General features: G+C 37.2%; 1 protein-coding gene across 5 annotated transcripts in view; it reads right to left on the reverse strand.

The window, feature by feature from the left end:
* KCNQ5 (potassium voltage-gated channel subfamily Q member 5) overlaps positions 1-12,416 on the reverse strand; it is a 502,673-nt gene that overhangs the window by 93,258 nt on the left and 396,999 nt on the right. For all 5 annotated transcript variants that reach the window (XM_021693115.1, XM_021693113.1, XM_021693116.1 and 2 more), the window contains exons 4-5: positions 5,701-5,876; positions 4,897-5,022 (exon numbers count right to left, since the gene is read on the reverse strand). In XM_021693115.1, coding sequence (XP_021548790.1) covers positions 4,897-5,022; positions 5,701-5,876 — 302 coding nt within the window. The remainder of the gene's footprint in view (positions 1-4,896; positions 5,023-5,700; positions 5,877-12,416) is intronic.

Below are 12,416 nucleotides of genomic sequence, written 5' to 3' on the forward strand. Positions count from 1 at the left end.
CTCTTCTCTTCTCTTCTCTTCTCTTCTCTTCTCTTCTCTTCTCTTCTCTTCTCTTCTCTTCTCTCCTCTCCTCTCCTCTCCTCTCCTCTCCTCTCCTCTTCTCTTTTCTCTTCTCTTCATCTTCTTTCTCTTCTCTTCTCTCTGGGCTACTTCCTGAACACCTAGTTTCAGAGTGGGTAGTCTAGACCCTGTGCAGAAATTTGTTCACCATAAACTAGGAGATGAGAAAGGTTTTGGGTGTGCAGATAGCAGACTCTCTCGTGGTGGTGGCATCACATAATGTGGGTGCTGCTGTGGCAGGCAGCTCAGGGCAATAGCATTCTCTGTTGTTCTTCCAGGCTCGTTGTCATATACATAACAACAGTAGTGACTTACATTTATCCAGTGCCCGATAAAGGCCCTACATATCCTAATCTCGTTTACTACACATAGCAACTTTGTGTTTGGGTAATGCTATTTTCTCTATTTTATAGAGATAGTAAATGATTGCTGAATACCACACCTGCTAAATCATAACGACAGGGCTGGAAGCCAAGTTCCCTGACTGTAATTCTTCTGTTCTTTTCCATGCAGTATGTGCTCAATGTTTATGGACTAAAACTGAGCAAAAGTATTCAGAGCCATGTGTGAGAGGACATTACTAATGGAACAGACTTCTTAGGAGAGGCTTCCCCAAAGAGGCTTATGACTGATATATTTCATACATCCGTGCCATCCAGGTAGGCACAGGACTTGTAGATGCTCATAGCGGCTAAGATGTTTCAGTGGGTAGCAGCTTGGGTATGTGTGTCTCAGTTTTTGCTTGGTGTTTAATAATGGGCTGTACAACCTGCTGAGTGCACTGTACACTACACCATCCATAGAGCCTTCTAAATTATTTGCTTTGAATTCTAGGACTAACTGGCTAATACAAAATTCTTCTACCTGCCTGAAGTAATCATGTCAAGCACATGGTCCCAGGTGAGGGCTGTACTCAGACGCTGACTCAAGAATACTGTTTGCTGCTGTATGCCTCTTAATAAAAAAGCCACCCCATCACACTGTCTCCATCACAGAAATAGCAGGAAGTAGAGAACAACCTGGCCTTCAAGAGCAGATCATTATCAGGCAATATTACTTCGGGAAGACCTGATCTCAAGTTATTTCAGAATAGATCTAAAGCAAATCAAAAGGAGAAAAATAGTAATAGGAAAGAAGGAGGTAATAATGGGAAATAACTCCAGGAAGACTTGTTCTTAAATTATTTCAGAATAAATCTAAAGCAACCAAAAAGGAGGAAAATAGTAATGGGAAATAACATCAAATGGAGCTCTGCCTAACAATCAGAAGATCCTCTTTGCCTGTAGCTGCCAGTGCCTCAGCCACGAGTTACTTCCCCTTGACCCTCTTCTACTTCCTCTGTCACAAACGTCCCTTCAGAACCCAGAACATCTTTTCATTGTAACCCCCAATTCCCAAGCCCCTTCTGTGCTTAAGCTGTGAGTCTGCCATGAGGTATATAGCTTTTTGTTCCTTTTGTCTTAAAGGTGCTTCCATCTAACATCCATAACGAAATGTTTTTGCCAACAGTAGCCACCATCTTTGATTGGGCACTGGCTGTGGTCTTGGTACCAGGCCCTTTATATTGATTATTACATTTACTTAACAAGCTAGGTGTTGTTATTCGATAGTATGGAATTGTTTTCCGGGATCAGAGTTCTTTGAATTGTTATTGGCTTTGAGTAGTGCTGATCACACCCTGAATCCCTCCAAAAGTTGGTCTTGGGGATAGCCCTTGTTATTTTCTTAAAGAAAGGAAGTTAGTACTTAGTATTCAGAATTCACTGAAATATTGTACCCATAAACCACAAATTGCATTTTGATACTTAATGTCAATAATTTGGGCTTTTTTAATGAAGAGAATTTCCTATTTTTTAACTGAAGTCTAACACTTAGAAACACTCTAATTCAGGGCACTTTCATTCCTCTATTTATTCTGGATACTTCCATAGTTAGCAAGGTGTCCATTATGTGCAACATGGACAATTTTAACTAGAAAGTATCCAGCCACATTTTATTAAGGTCTTGAACAATATATGATAAAAGGTATAGTGTTCTAAATTTATTTTATTTCACACTGGAGACCCAGTATATGTTCTTCTTATAAGGAATAGAAATAGGGGTGCTTGGGTGGTTCAGTCAGTTAAGCGTCTGCCTTTGGCTCAGGTCATGATCCCAGGGTCCTGGGATGGAGCCCCATGTCCAGCTCCCTGCTCAGCGGGGAGCCTGCTTCTCTCTCTCCCTCTGCCTGCCACTCCCCCTGCTTGTGTTCTCTCTCCGACAAATAAATAAATAAAATCTTTAAAAAAAAGAATAGAAATAATAAGCACTCTTGTTTGCTTTTTTGTATATTTTTAGGCATCAATTTCATTAATGACTCAGTTAATATCAACAAACCCACTGTGGACCAACAAGGCCTTTTCCTAGAAGCTTGACATCTTAGAAGATTTTTACTTGGGTATTCAAGACCAGATTTTTTTTTTTTTTAATGGAGACATAATTAGGCCATTCAAAGAACCTGTTAAGTACAGGTTAAGCTTCAGTCAAAATAGCACTACTGAAATGGAAATCAATGAAAATATGTTGCTTCCTCTATGAAAGTCACAGATATGACCTTTGAAAACTTGCTTATGTGGGTTATTCTGGCAAAAGAAATAAGCCAGTGACTAAGTGAGAAGCATATTAAGAGTTTCCCACACACTATTTAACATACAATACAGCAATTCTGATTAGTAATAAGGAGAAAAGGAAGACTATTGGAAAGAAGGATAAAGAACTGCCAGGCTGAACTCATCAATGACTGCATTTCCATGGGACAGGTGCACCTGAATGTCTCAAGAATTTAAGTATGTTAGAATTATCAAAGAAAAACAAAAACTAAACTTAAATTCAAATTGTTGCTTAATAATAATAATAATAATAAATTAATAAATAATAAATAATAAACTGTCTTCCCCTTGCTGGCTAGAAGAGCCTCCTGTTTTCTCAGTTTACACAGTTTATCACACAATGAGTCATAGATCTTCACTTGCATTCTACATATAAAAGGTATTTTAAGAATGTCACATGACTGCTCTCTTTCAGGTTTTCCACCTTCCTCCTTTCAAAATGTCAATTAATGCATGTGGGGTAGGAGGGAGGGGCTGGGAACCAAATCATCACACCACCAGATTGCTTTGTTATCAATGACCCTGATAATTTAAGAAAAAAATCCTACCTTCAGGTGAAGCTATTTCTGATTCTTATTCACTTTACTACTGCTGTGTGGCCAACAAATATCCCGAGTTCTGTTCAATACAAGCCCTGACAAATTTTCTTTGTCCTTGACAAGAGTTCTAGCTCTCACTGATGCGCTTTGGGTGAGTAGCAGCACAATGCAACAATTGATAACTTAAATTTATATTCCACAAAACAATCAACTTATAAATATATATATTTATTTTTTTAAGTAGGCTCCATGCCCAGCATTGAGCCCAATGCGGGGCTTGATCAGATCGGAGCTGAAATCAAAAGTTGGACACTTAACCTACTGAGCCACCCGGGTGGCTTATAAGTTATAAATTATAAACTTATAAATATTTAACTTATAAATATTTTGACCACAGTTTAAGAAAAGGATGTATTTTAATTTTGGTGACAATCTAGCACTCAAGAAATATTACTGATGATTTTTTAGAGAACTTAACTTTGTTGGACCAAAGAGATGGGAAGCCATTTAGACAATTATAAATGCTGTATATTTTCACAAAACACCCTTTTGTAATGTCTTAAGGAAGAAAATAAAAAGAATATAGCTTATATATTGCAGAAAGCACTCCCCTATCCTGTGACATTCTTATTAGGGCCCATGTTTCAATGACTGTCTTATAAATTCTTTACAATGCAGACAAGATTTTTGCTTTAATGGAAAACTACGCCTTGCTTAGAGCACACATTTCCAGGTTATTGACTTCTGACTTTATGGGGCTCTGCATTTTTCATGGCTGTTGAGCTATTTTGCAACTCTGTAAGTTGTAGATAACTGGTAGCATTGCAAAATAATTCTTGTCTATAGACATGTAAATAAATTCTGTCTAGAGGAGGTTTAATTGACTTCACTCTCACACTGTGGAAGAAACCAGCTTTACCTCTACTTGAATTCATTTCAATATTCTTGATCTTTATACGTTTCTGTTTTTTGGATAGTCCTTTAAGCCAGATATAACATTGTACTGGTTCCCTCATTAACGACAAATTTTAAAAAAGGAGTTAAAATCTTTAGCACGGGTCTGTATGAGGTCATGATTTTTTTTTTATTTGTTTGGCAAACTATCTTTTAATAACAATTTAAATGAAAAGTAGGTTTTTGAGTGGAAAATTTTGAAATTAGGTGTCTATGATCTCTGACCTCACAGATGGTTTCCAGTTTTCTCTTTTTCACTTCTTGTGCCATAATTTTACTATAACTTCCATTCAGCTACTATTCCTTTTTTTTAAACCTCAGATAAACTTTTTGATGAGTGGTAAACCGATGCAAAATTGGTCATTTAAAATCTGTGCTCCACAGAGTTAAGACGAACAAACAACCCTATCAAGATTTTAATCACAGTTTAAAAAAATAATGTATCCTTATTTTGGCAACAATCTAGCACTCAAGAAATACTTCTGATGATTTATAAGAGAACTTAATTTTGTTGAGCCATAGAGATGGGAAAAGTCTTTAGACAATTTTAGTGCTGTATATTTTCACATAACTCTCTTCTGGAAGTTAATGTTTTTATTGAGACCTTTCATAAATGATTCATAGAAATCATTACACTGTATTCAAAGGAAACATTTCACAACATCCAAAAAATAAAAACAGATTTTTATACTTACTGTGCCCCACCAGAGAGCATCTGCATATGTAGAAAACTCTTTATTGGCATCTTTTTCCACAAGATAGACAAGGAAAGATGAAAAAATAAGAACCAAAAATCCTATGTACCAAGCTGTGATTAATTCCTAGATATAAAAGGAATGAAACACTGTTAGAGGTAAAAAAATATCTGTGAAAAAGGAAAAAAAATCTATGTATTCATTTTACTACTTTTTGGATATTTATGATTGTGTGTGTGTGTGTGTGCATGTATATATATATTTATGGAATTTACTTTTTTATTCAGAGGATGTCCCAATGAACAGAAAAACTTCCTTGGTCTTTTTTTATTGTTGCACAGTATTCTAAAGACATGGGTTTACTATAATTTATTTGGGGCATGAGGACTTGAAAAACATTATTTTTTGTTTGGTAACGTTGACACACAATGTTACATTAGTTTCAGGTGTACAACATCGGATTCCACATCTCTGCACATTATGCTGTGCTCACCACAAGCCGTTTGTCACCACACAACGCTGTTACAGTATCACTGAGTATCCCTGTGCAGAGCCTTTTAGTCCTGTGACTTAGTCATTCCACAACTGCAACCCCATCTCTCCCTCTCCCTTTCACTGATTTGCCTCTTCTCCCCTCCCCTTCCCTCTGGCAACCGTATGATGACTTTTAAATAATCCATTATACGTTGTGCTTTAACCAACCTCTGAAATGACTGTTTGCTTGATGGGTTCATTAAACATTCCACAGCAATCAGTGAAAAAGTTTCAGAAGTCTTGTGCTATAATTTAGAAAGCAAAGCTTACCTTGCTGTGAGCATAAACCACTGAACCTAGTAATTTCCAAGTGCCTCCCCTTCGGTCCATGCGCACCATGCGGAGGATCTGTAGGAAACGGAGACTTCTGAGTGCAGACGTGGCAAAAATATTACCCTGAGTTTTTGCAGAAACAACTGCTATTGAAGCGATAAGAACAATGGTATCTGAAAGAAACAGGTTGAAGTAGCCATAAGTAGCAGGACGTGGAAGTTTTACTGCTCAAAATAGTGTTTCAGAAAGGTTCGCTTTGACCTCTTTGAGGCACAGATAAACAGATCTTGAACCCCAGCCTGGAGGGGTGCTACTGGGGCTCTGTGATAACTGAAGAGCGAAAATGCAGAGGACAGGATCTCCTTATTGCCTTGGTTCTGACCCTTTGGCTATTCTATGCTTTATCTATGCAATTCTGAACCATTTGCTACGTAACCTTGCAAGAACTGGATGGACAATGGCCTTTGGAAAGTTCGGTGTTCCAGGGAGCACTAGGGCTGTTTTGGCTCTGGTTTCATTGGCATTCCCGTCCTCAGCCCTAACACGGCGGATTCCTGCTTGATGCCACAGAGCATCATAGTTTGCGCGGCTATGAAAGTGTTGCTTGGTATCATCACGTCTCTTGTTTTCTTGCCAAAGAAGCTTGTAGCTCTTTTCTGCAAAAAATTTCCTTGTGTTGTGGAGTCTGAGACTTCACATACTCTCTAACAAAGGCCTCAGCTGAGTTGGATACTCTAAGCTCTCTGCATAGAGTATCTTTATACCTGGCCGGTCAATTATGTGTAAGTTTGGTATACAGATTAAGTAATAGTACATTTGTTACAATAGAGTATTAATTATATTCACTGTGTATTGCATGGGAATGGATATTTGATGTTTGACATATTGACATTTGACTTCAAAAATATCTGCCCTTTTGTAAGCTAAGAAAGAGAAACAGAGCAGTTAATGAAAGCATAGAAAAGATAAAAGGGGACTTAATTGCTCCAAGGGCAAATATCTGAGTGACGGGAAGTAGGCTTTGAAGTGGGAGAAGTGAAGTGGGGATGAATGGCCTCCTATGGCAATTTTAAAATAAGTTAACTTGACCTTAACATCCTCCAATAAAATTTCTTTCCTGCTCCAAGTGGGCCGTGCATGACTGGGCATCCACACTCCAGAGAGGAGTTCCACTTCAAGGGCATTGGATTTATAATGTTTCTGTGATCATCAGGATTAACTGCTGTATGAATGTGTATTCATCATCCAGCGCGGCCCTTCTCCCTGTACTGAGAGAAGTCTGGTCTCCGGGAGTGGACGGGGCAGATCTTTTGAATGACTCTCCTGGTGCCCCTTCTGGGTCAGGACTTGAAGTGGTTGGCTGTACAAGGACCAGCTGAAGGGCTTTTTCCAATCAGATCTAACCACTATAGGACTTTGTGGGTAGAGAGCCACAAGCACGTCCTTGAGTTACAGCTCTCTGCAGCTGTTGGAAATGAGAAGGAATTAAATGTGTTGACACAGACACCAAAGACTTATTTTAAGTGAATAAAAAGACAGTTGCAAAGCTGTATGTGCAATGTAATCTTATTTTAATAAAAAATAAATGAACAGGAAAATCATGTGAGAATATATACAGATTATTACCATTAAGTCTCTCCAAAGGTAGAGAGAGTGGGGTGAGTATGTGGGTAAAGGGACTTTTTACTTTCTAAGTTATTAATTTCTGTAATATGGAATTTTATAACAATGACAATGTCTTTTGAAATCAGAAAAAAACTTTAGAAAAGAGTTAAGTGTGAAAATGTCTCTTGGTTTGCATCATTTGAGGGATTTACTCCTGAGACAAGTGGTTTACAGACAAAGAGACATTTCTTATATGGCCCTGCTAGATATGTATTTGTTTTTTTTTTTAAATTTTATTTTATTATGTATTTGTTTTTATTTCTCATTGTAATCCTGCTTCTTCCAAGTATACAAAGGAAAGAAAAAGGAACAATACCTCATTTACTATGTTAAAATATTTGAGATAGTAGAAATAAGTAAATGACTGGTAGGGATGCAGAAAATACAGCACTTAAAACTTACTGTGTGCCTGGCACCTTCTTTAGTTCTGTGTTTTCTTTACAAATGTTAATTATTTCATCCTTATAACAACTGTGTTGGTTAGGTCTTCTACAGATCCCATTTTACAGATGAGAAAAGTGAGGCACAAAAAGCACATACTGTATTAGTTTAAAAGAATCAGGTATCGAGCCGTTAGACTACAGCACAAAACGTATGAAGCTATGAAGTTCGTTCATTAGAGAAAACCTAGAAAAAGTAAAAGCAACACTGCTGGTTTGAAACGATTCAAAAAATTATGCACACTGGGCGCCTGGGTGGCTCAGTTGGTTGGGCGACTGCCTTCGGCTCAGGTCATGATCCTGGAGTCCCGGGATCGAGTCCCATATCAGGCTCCTTGCTCAGCAGGGGGTCTGCTTCTCCCTCTGACCCTCCACCCTCTCATGTGCTTGCTCTCTCTCATTCTCTCTCTCTCAAATAAATAAATAAAATCTTTAAAAAAAAATTATGCACACAGTGAATCATAATCTAATTGTTTGAAGTCACAAAATATGCAAAGGTAACTACAGATGTGATTTAACACCCTCATTGTAATTCAGATCAGACGAGAAAGTTGGAGTTCAGTAAAATGAAACCACAGATGAGCGACCAAATGGCAAACGATGAATGCAGTCATAAAAATGTTTCTGGTTGGATTACAGTCCTCCGCTGAATTTTGCTGTCAGTACCACCTAGAATATTTCCCAGGCTAATATTTTAGAAGTTATGACTACTCTTTATTTTTATATATGTATTTATTATTTTTGTAGTCCATTATAGAACTTGTATCCCGAGTACCTAGAACAGTGCCTGAAACATGGAAAGCACTCAATAAATATTTATAGAATGGACTTAGATTAAACACTCAAAGTAGCTTGAACTTTGTTCTCTTACTATATCAGTGTTTTAATAACTAGAATAAGAATCTGAAATACTCTTAAGTTAATCAAAGGATCACTTCAATATTCCATCTTGAATTCTACTGCAACATAATAATTCATAGCTATCATCCATTAAAGTTTATCAATCTCACTAAGATTTCTTTTTTATAAAATTAGGTAGGGGCAGTTTTCAAAGACAGTGTCATAGGAGGCTCCTGAACTTCCTTCTTCCCATCGATGCGCCAAATAAACACTTGCACATGGAATAATTCCCTGTGAAGGAAATCCAGAGACTAGCTGAGGCACTCCTAAACATCTGGCAAATAAGAAAATACCCACATTGAAATGGGTAGGAAAGGCTGGGACATAATTTTGCCTTAAACCTCACTCTTAGCACAGTGCCATACAAATGGGAGGTAACTCCCACATCCCAGTTTCTCCCTGAGAAGCTAAGGGTTTGGACCCCACATTTAGCCTCCTAACTTTAAGGCTGCCACTTGAGGGACAGGCCTTCCAAACAGCTTGCTTTGAAAGCCAATGGGGATTGCAGCCACAAGATCCACAAGACTATGGCAAACAAAGAAGCAGTTTTTAATGGGTGTGAGCACCACTGTGGCTACCACCCCAGGACTCAGTGCAGAAGGAACAGGCAGAAATGCCCATCTTAGTCTTTCTCTAAAAGGATTATATTTGCCTACTTTAAAAAAAGTTTTTATTTAAATTCCAGTTAGTTAATATCCAGTGTAATATTAGTTTCAGGTGTACAATATAGTGATTCAACAATTACCTATATCACCCTGTGATCGTCACAAGTGCCCTCCTTAATCCCCATCACCTATTTTACCATATATGACAACCCCATAGCTAACATCATAGTCAATAATAAAAAAAATACAAGCTTTCTCTCTAAAATAAGGAACAAGATAAGGATGCCCACTCTTGCCACTTTTATTCAACATAGTATCTAAAGTCCCAGCCAGAGCAATTAGGCAAGAAAAAGAAATAAAGGCATCCAAATTGGAAAGGAAGAAGTAAAACCATCACTATTTGCAGACGACATATACAGAAAACTCTAAAGATTCCACCAAGACATTATTGGAACTAATAAATTAATTAAGTAAAGTTGCAGCACACAAAATCAATATACAAAAATAAATTGTGTTTCTATACACTAACAATGATTTCTGAAAAAGACAAATAAGAAAATCCTCTTTACTATAGCATCAAAAAGAATAAAATACTTAGGAATAAATTTAACCAAGGAGGTGAAAGATCTGTTTGGTGACAACTATAAGACATTTATGAAAGAAACTGAAAGAGACACAAGTAAATGAAAAGACATTCCATGCTCATGGATTGGAAGAATATTGTTAAAATGTCCACACTACTCAAAGCAATCTATAGAGTTAATGCAATCTCTATCAAAATTCCAATGGCATTTTCTACAGAAATAGAACAAACAATTCTAAAATTCCTATAGAATCACAAAAGACACCGAATAGCCAAAGCAATCTTGAGAAAAAAAAGAACAAGCTGGAGGCATTATGCTCCCTGATTTCAAACTATATTACAAAGCTATAATAATCAAACCTGCATGGTATCAGCATAAAATAGACACATAGGTCAATGGAACAGAATAGAGAGCCCAGAAATAAACCCATGCATACATGATCAATTAACTAATGACAAAGGAGCCAGAAATATACAATGGGGAAAGGATAATCTCATCAATAAATGGTGTTGGGAAAACTGGATGACCACATACAAATGAATGAAACTGGACCGCTATCTTATACCATACACAAAAATCAACTAAAGATGTATTAAAGATGTAAGTGTAACACATGACTCCATAAGAGACCTAGAAGGAAACATAGAGTAGGCTCCTTGACATTGATCTTGACAATGATTTTCTGGATTTGTCACCAAAAACAAAGGCAACAAAAGCACAAATAAACAAGTGGGACCACATCAAACCAAAAAGCTTCTGCACAGAAGAGGAAAGCAGCAACAAAATGAAAAGGCAATGTACCATAGGAGAAAATATTTGCAAATCACTTACCTGATAAGGAGTTAATATTCAAAATATATAAATAACTCATACAGCTCAATAGTAAAATAACAAATAATCCAATTTAAAAAATGGGCAGAGGAAATGAAGACATGTTATTCCAAACAAGACACACAAACGGCCAACAGGTTTATGAAAAGGTGCTCAACATCACTAATTATGAGATAATGCAAATCAAAACCATAGTGAGATATTACTTCACCCCTGTTAGAATGACTGTTATAAAAAAGACAAGAGATAACAAATGCTGGTGAGGATGTGAAGGAAAGGGAACCCTGGGGCATTGTTGGTGGGAATGTAAATTGTTATGTTCATTATGGAAAACAGTATGGAGGTTCCTCAAAAAATTAAAAATAGTGGAATATTTTTCAGCCATGAGAAAGAAGAAAATCATAATGTTTGCAACAACATGGATGAACCTTGAGGGTATCATGTTAACTGAAACGAGCCAGACAGAGAAAGACAAATACTGTACATCACTTATGTGTGGAATCTAAAAAAGTTGAACTCATAGAAACAGAGACTAGAATTATGATTACCAGGAGCTGGGGGTGGGAGAAATGGGGAGATGCTGGTCAAAGATTATAAACTTCCAGTTGTCAGATGAATAAGTTCTGGGGATCTAATATACAGGATGGTGATTATAATTAATGATACTGTTATTACATACTTGAAAGTTGCCCAGAGAGTATATCTTAAATGTTTTCACCACAAAAAAGAAATGGTAATTGTGTGATGTGATGGAGGTGTTAGCTACCAATCAGTTTGCAATATATAAGTGTATCAAATCAATAGGGTGTACACCTTAAACTTACACATTGTTATATGTCAGCTGTATCTCAATAAGGCTGGAGAAAAACTGGGCAGAGTAGCTTAAGCTGTGCAATTAGTTAATCATCTAAAATGTTTTTTTCAAAGAGAGGAGGCTTGTCTTAAGTGAATATACCACATTTTAGTATAAGGTAGAAACTATAGACAGCCCTCAAAGCTCATTGGCTTCATATTTGTTTGTTTATCCATTCATGCATTAAGCAGTTAATTGAATGTCAGATACTATATTCAATGTTTGCATTAGAAATGAATATTCATTAATCCACTAGATCATCAATCTATCACGAATATGTATTAAATCCCTACGATGTACCAGGCATGGTGCTTAATACTTTACATTACATCAGTGTTGTCAGTGGGGATGATTTTTACCTCCCAGGGGACATCTAGCAATGTCTGGAGACTTATTTGGTTGTCTTAATTGGGAAGGGGATTACTACTGGCATCTAGTGTAAAGGTTGCTGCAAAACATCCTACAATGCCCAGATTAGTCCCCAGAAAAAAGAATTACCTAGTCCAAGTGCCAATAGTGCCAAGTTGGGAAACCCTGATGTACATGACTCTATTTAGTACTCCTATGAGCTAGATAATATTAGGACCATCTGCTTCTTGCAAACGAAGAACTAAGACTTGCAGTGATCAACTAGCCAAGGCCCAATATCCTAAGTGGCTGAGCTGGCCATTCCTTGACTCCAAAGTTGTGCCCTTAAAAGTTATGGTATACCATTCTGTGGATAAAGAAAATCCAGGGTGACATGGGTAGGGTGGGATGGGGAGAAGAGGGTGGCTATTATCCGGAGAGCAACTGGATAATAAAGCTGGAATAAATTATTATGACATGAAGCATT

Source organism: Neomonachus schauinslandi, chromosome 8, assembly GCF_002201575.2.
Source record: "Neomonachus schauinslandi chromosome 8, ASM220157v2, whole genome shotgun sequence".
Classification (NCBI taxonomy): Eukaryota; Metazoa; Chordata; class Mammalia; order Carnivora; family Phocidae; genus Neomonachus; species Neomonachus schauinslandi.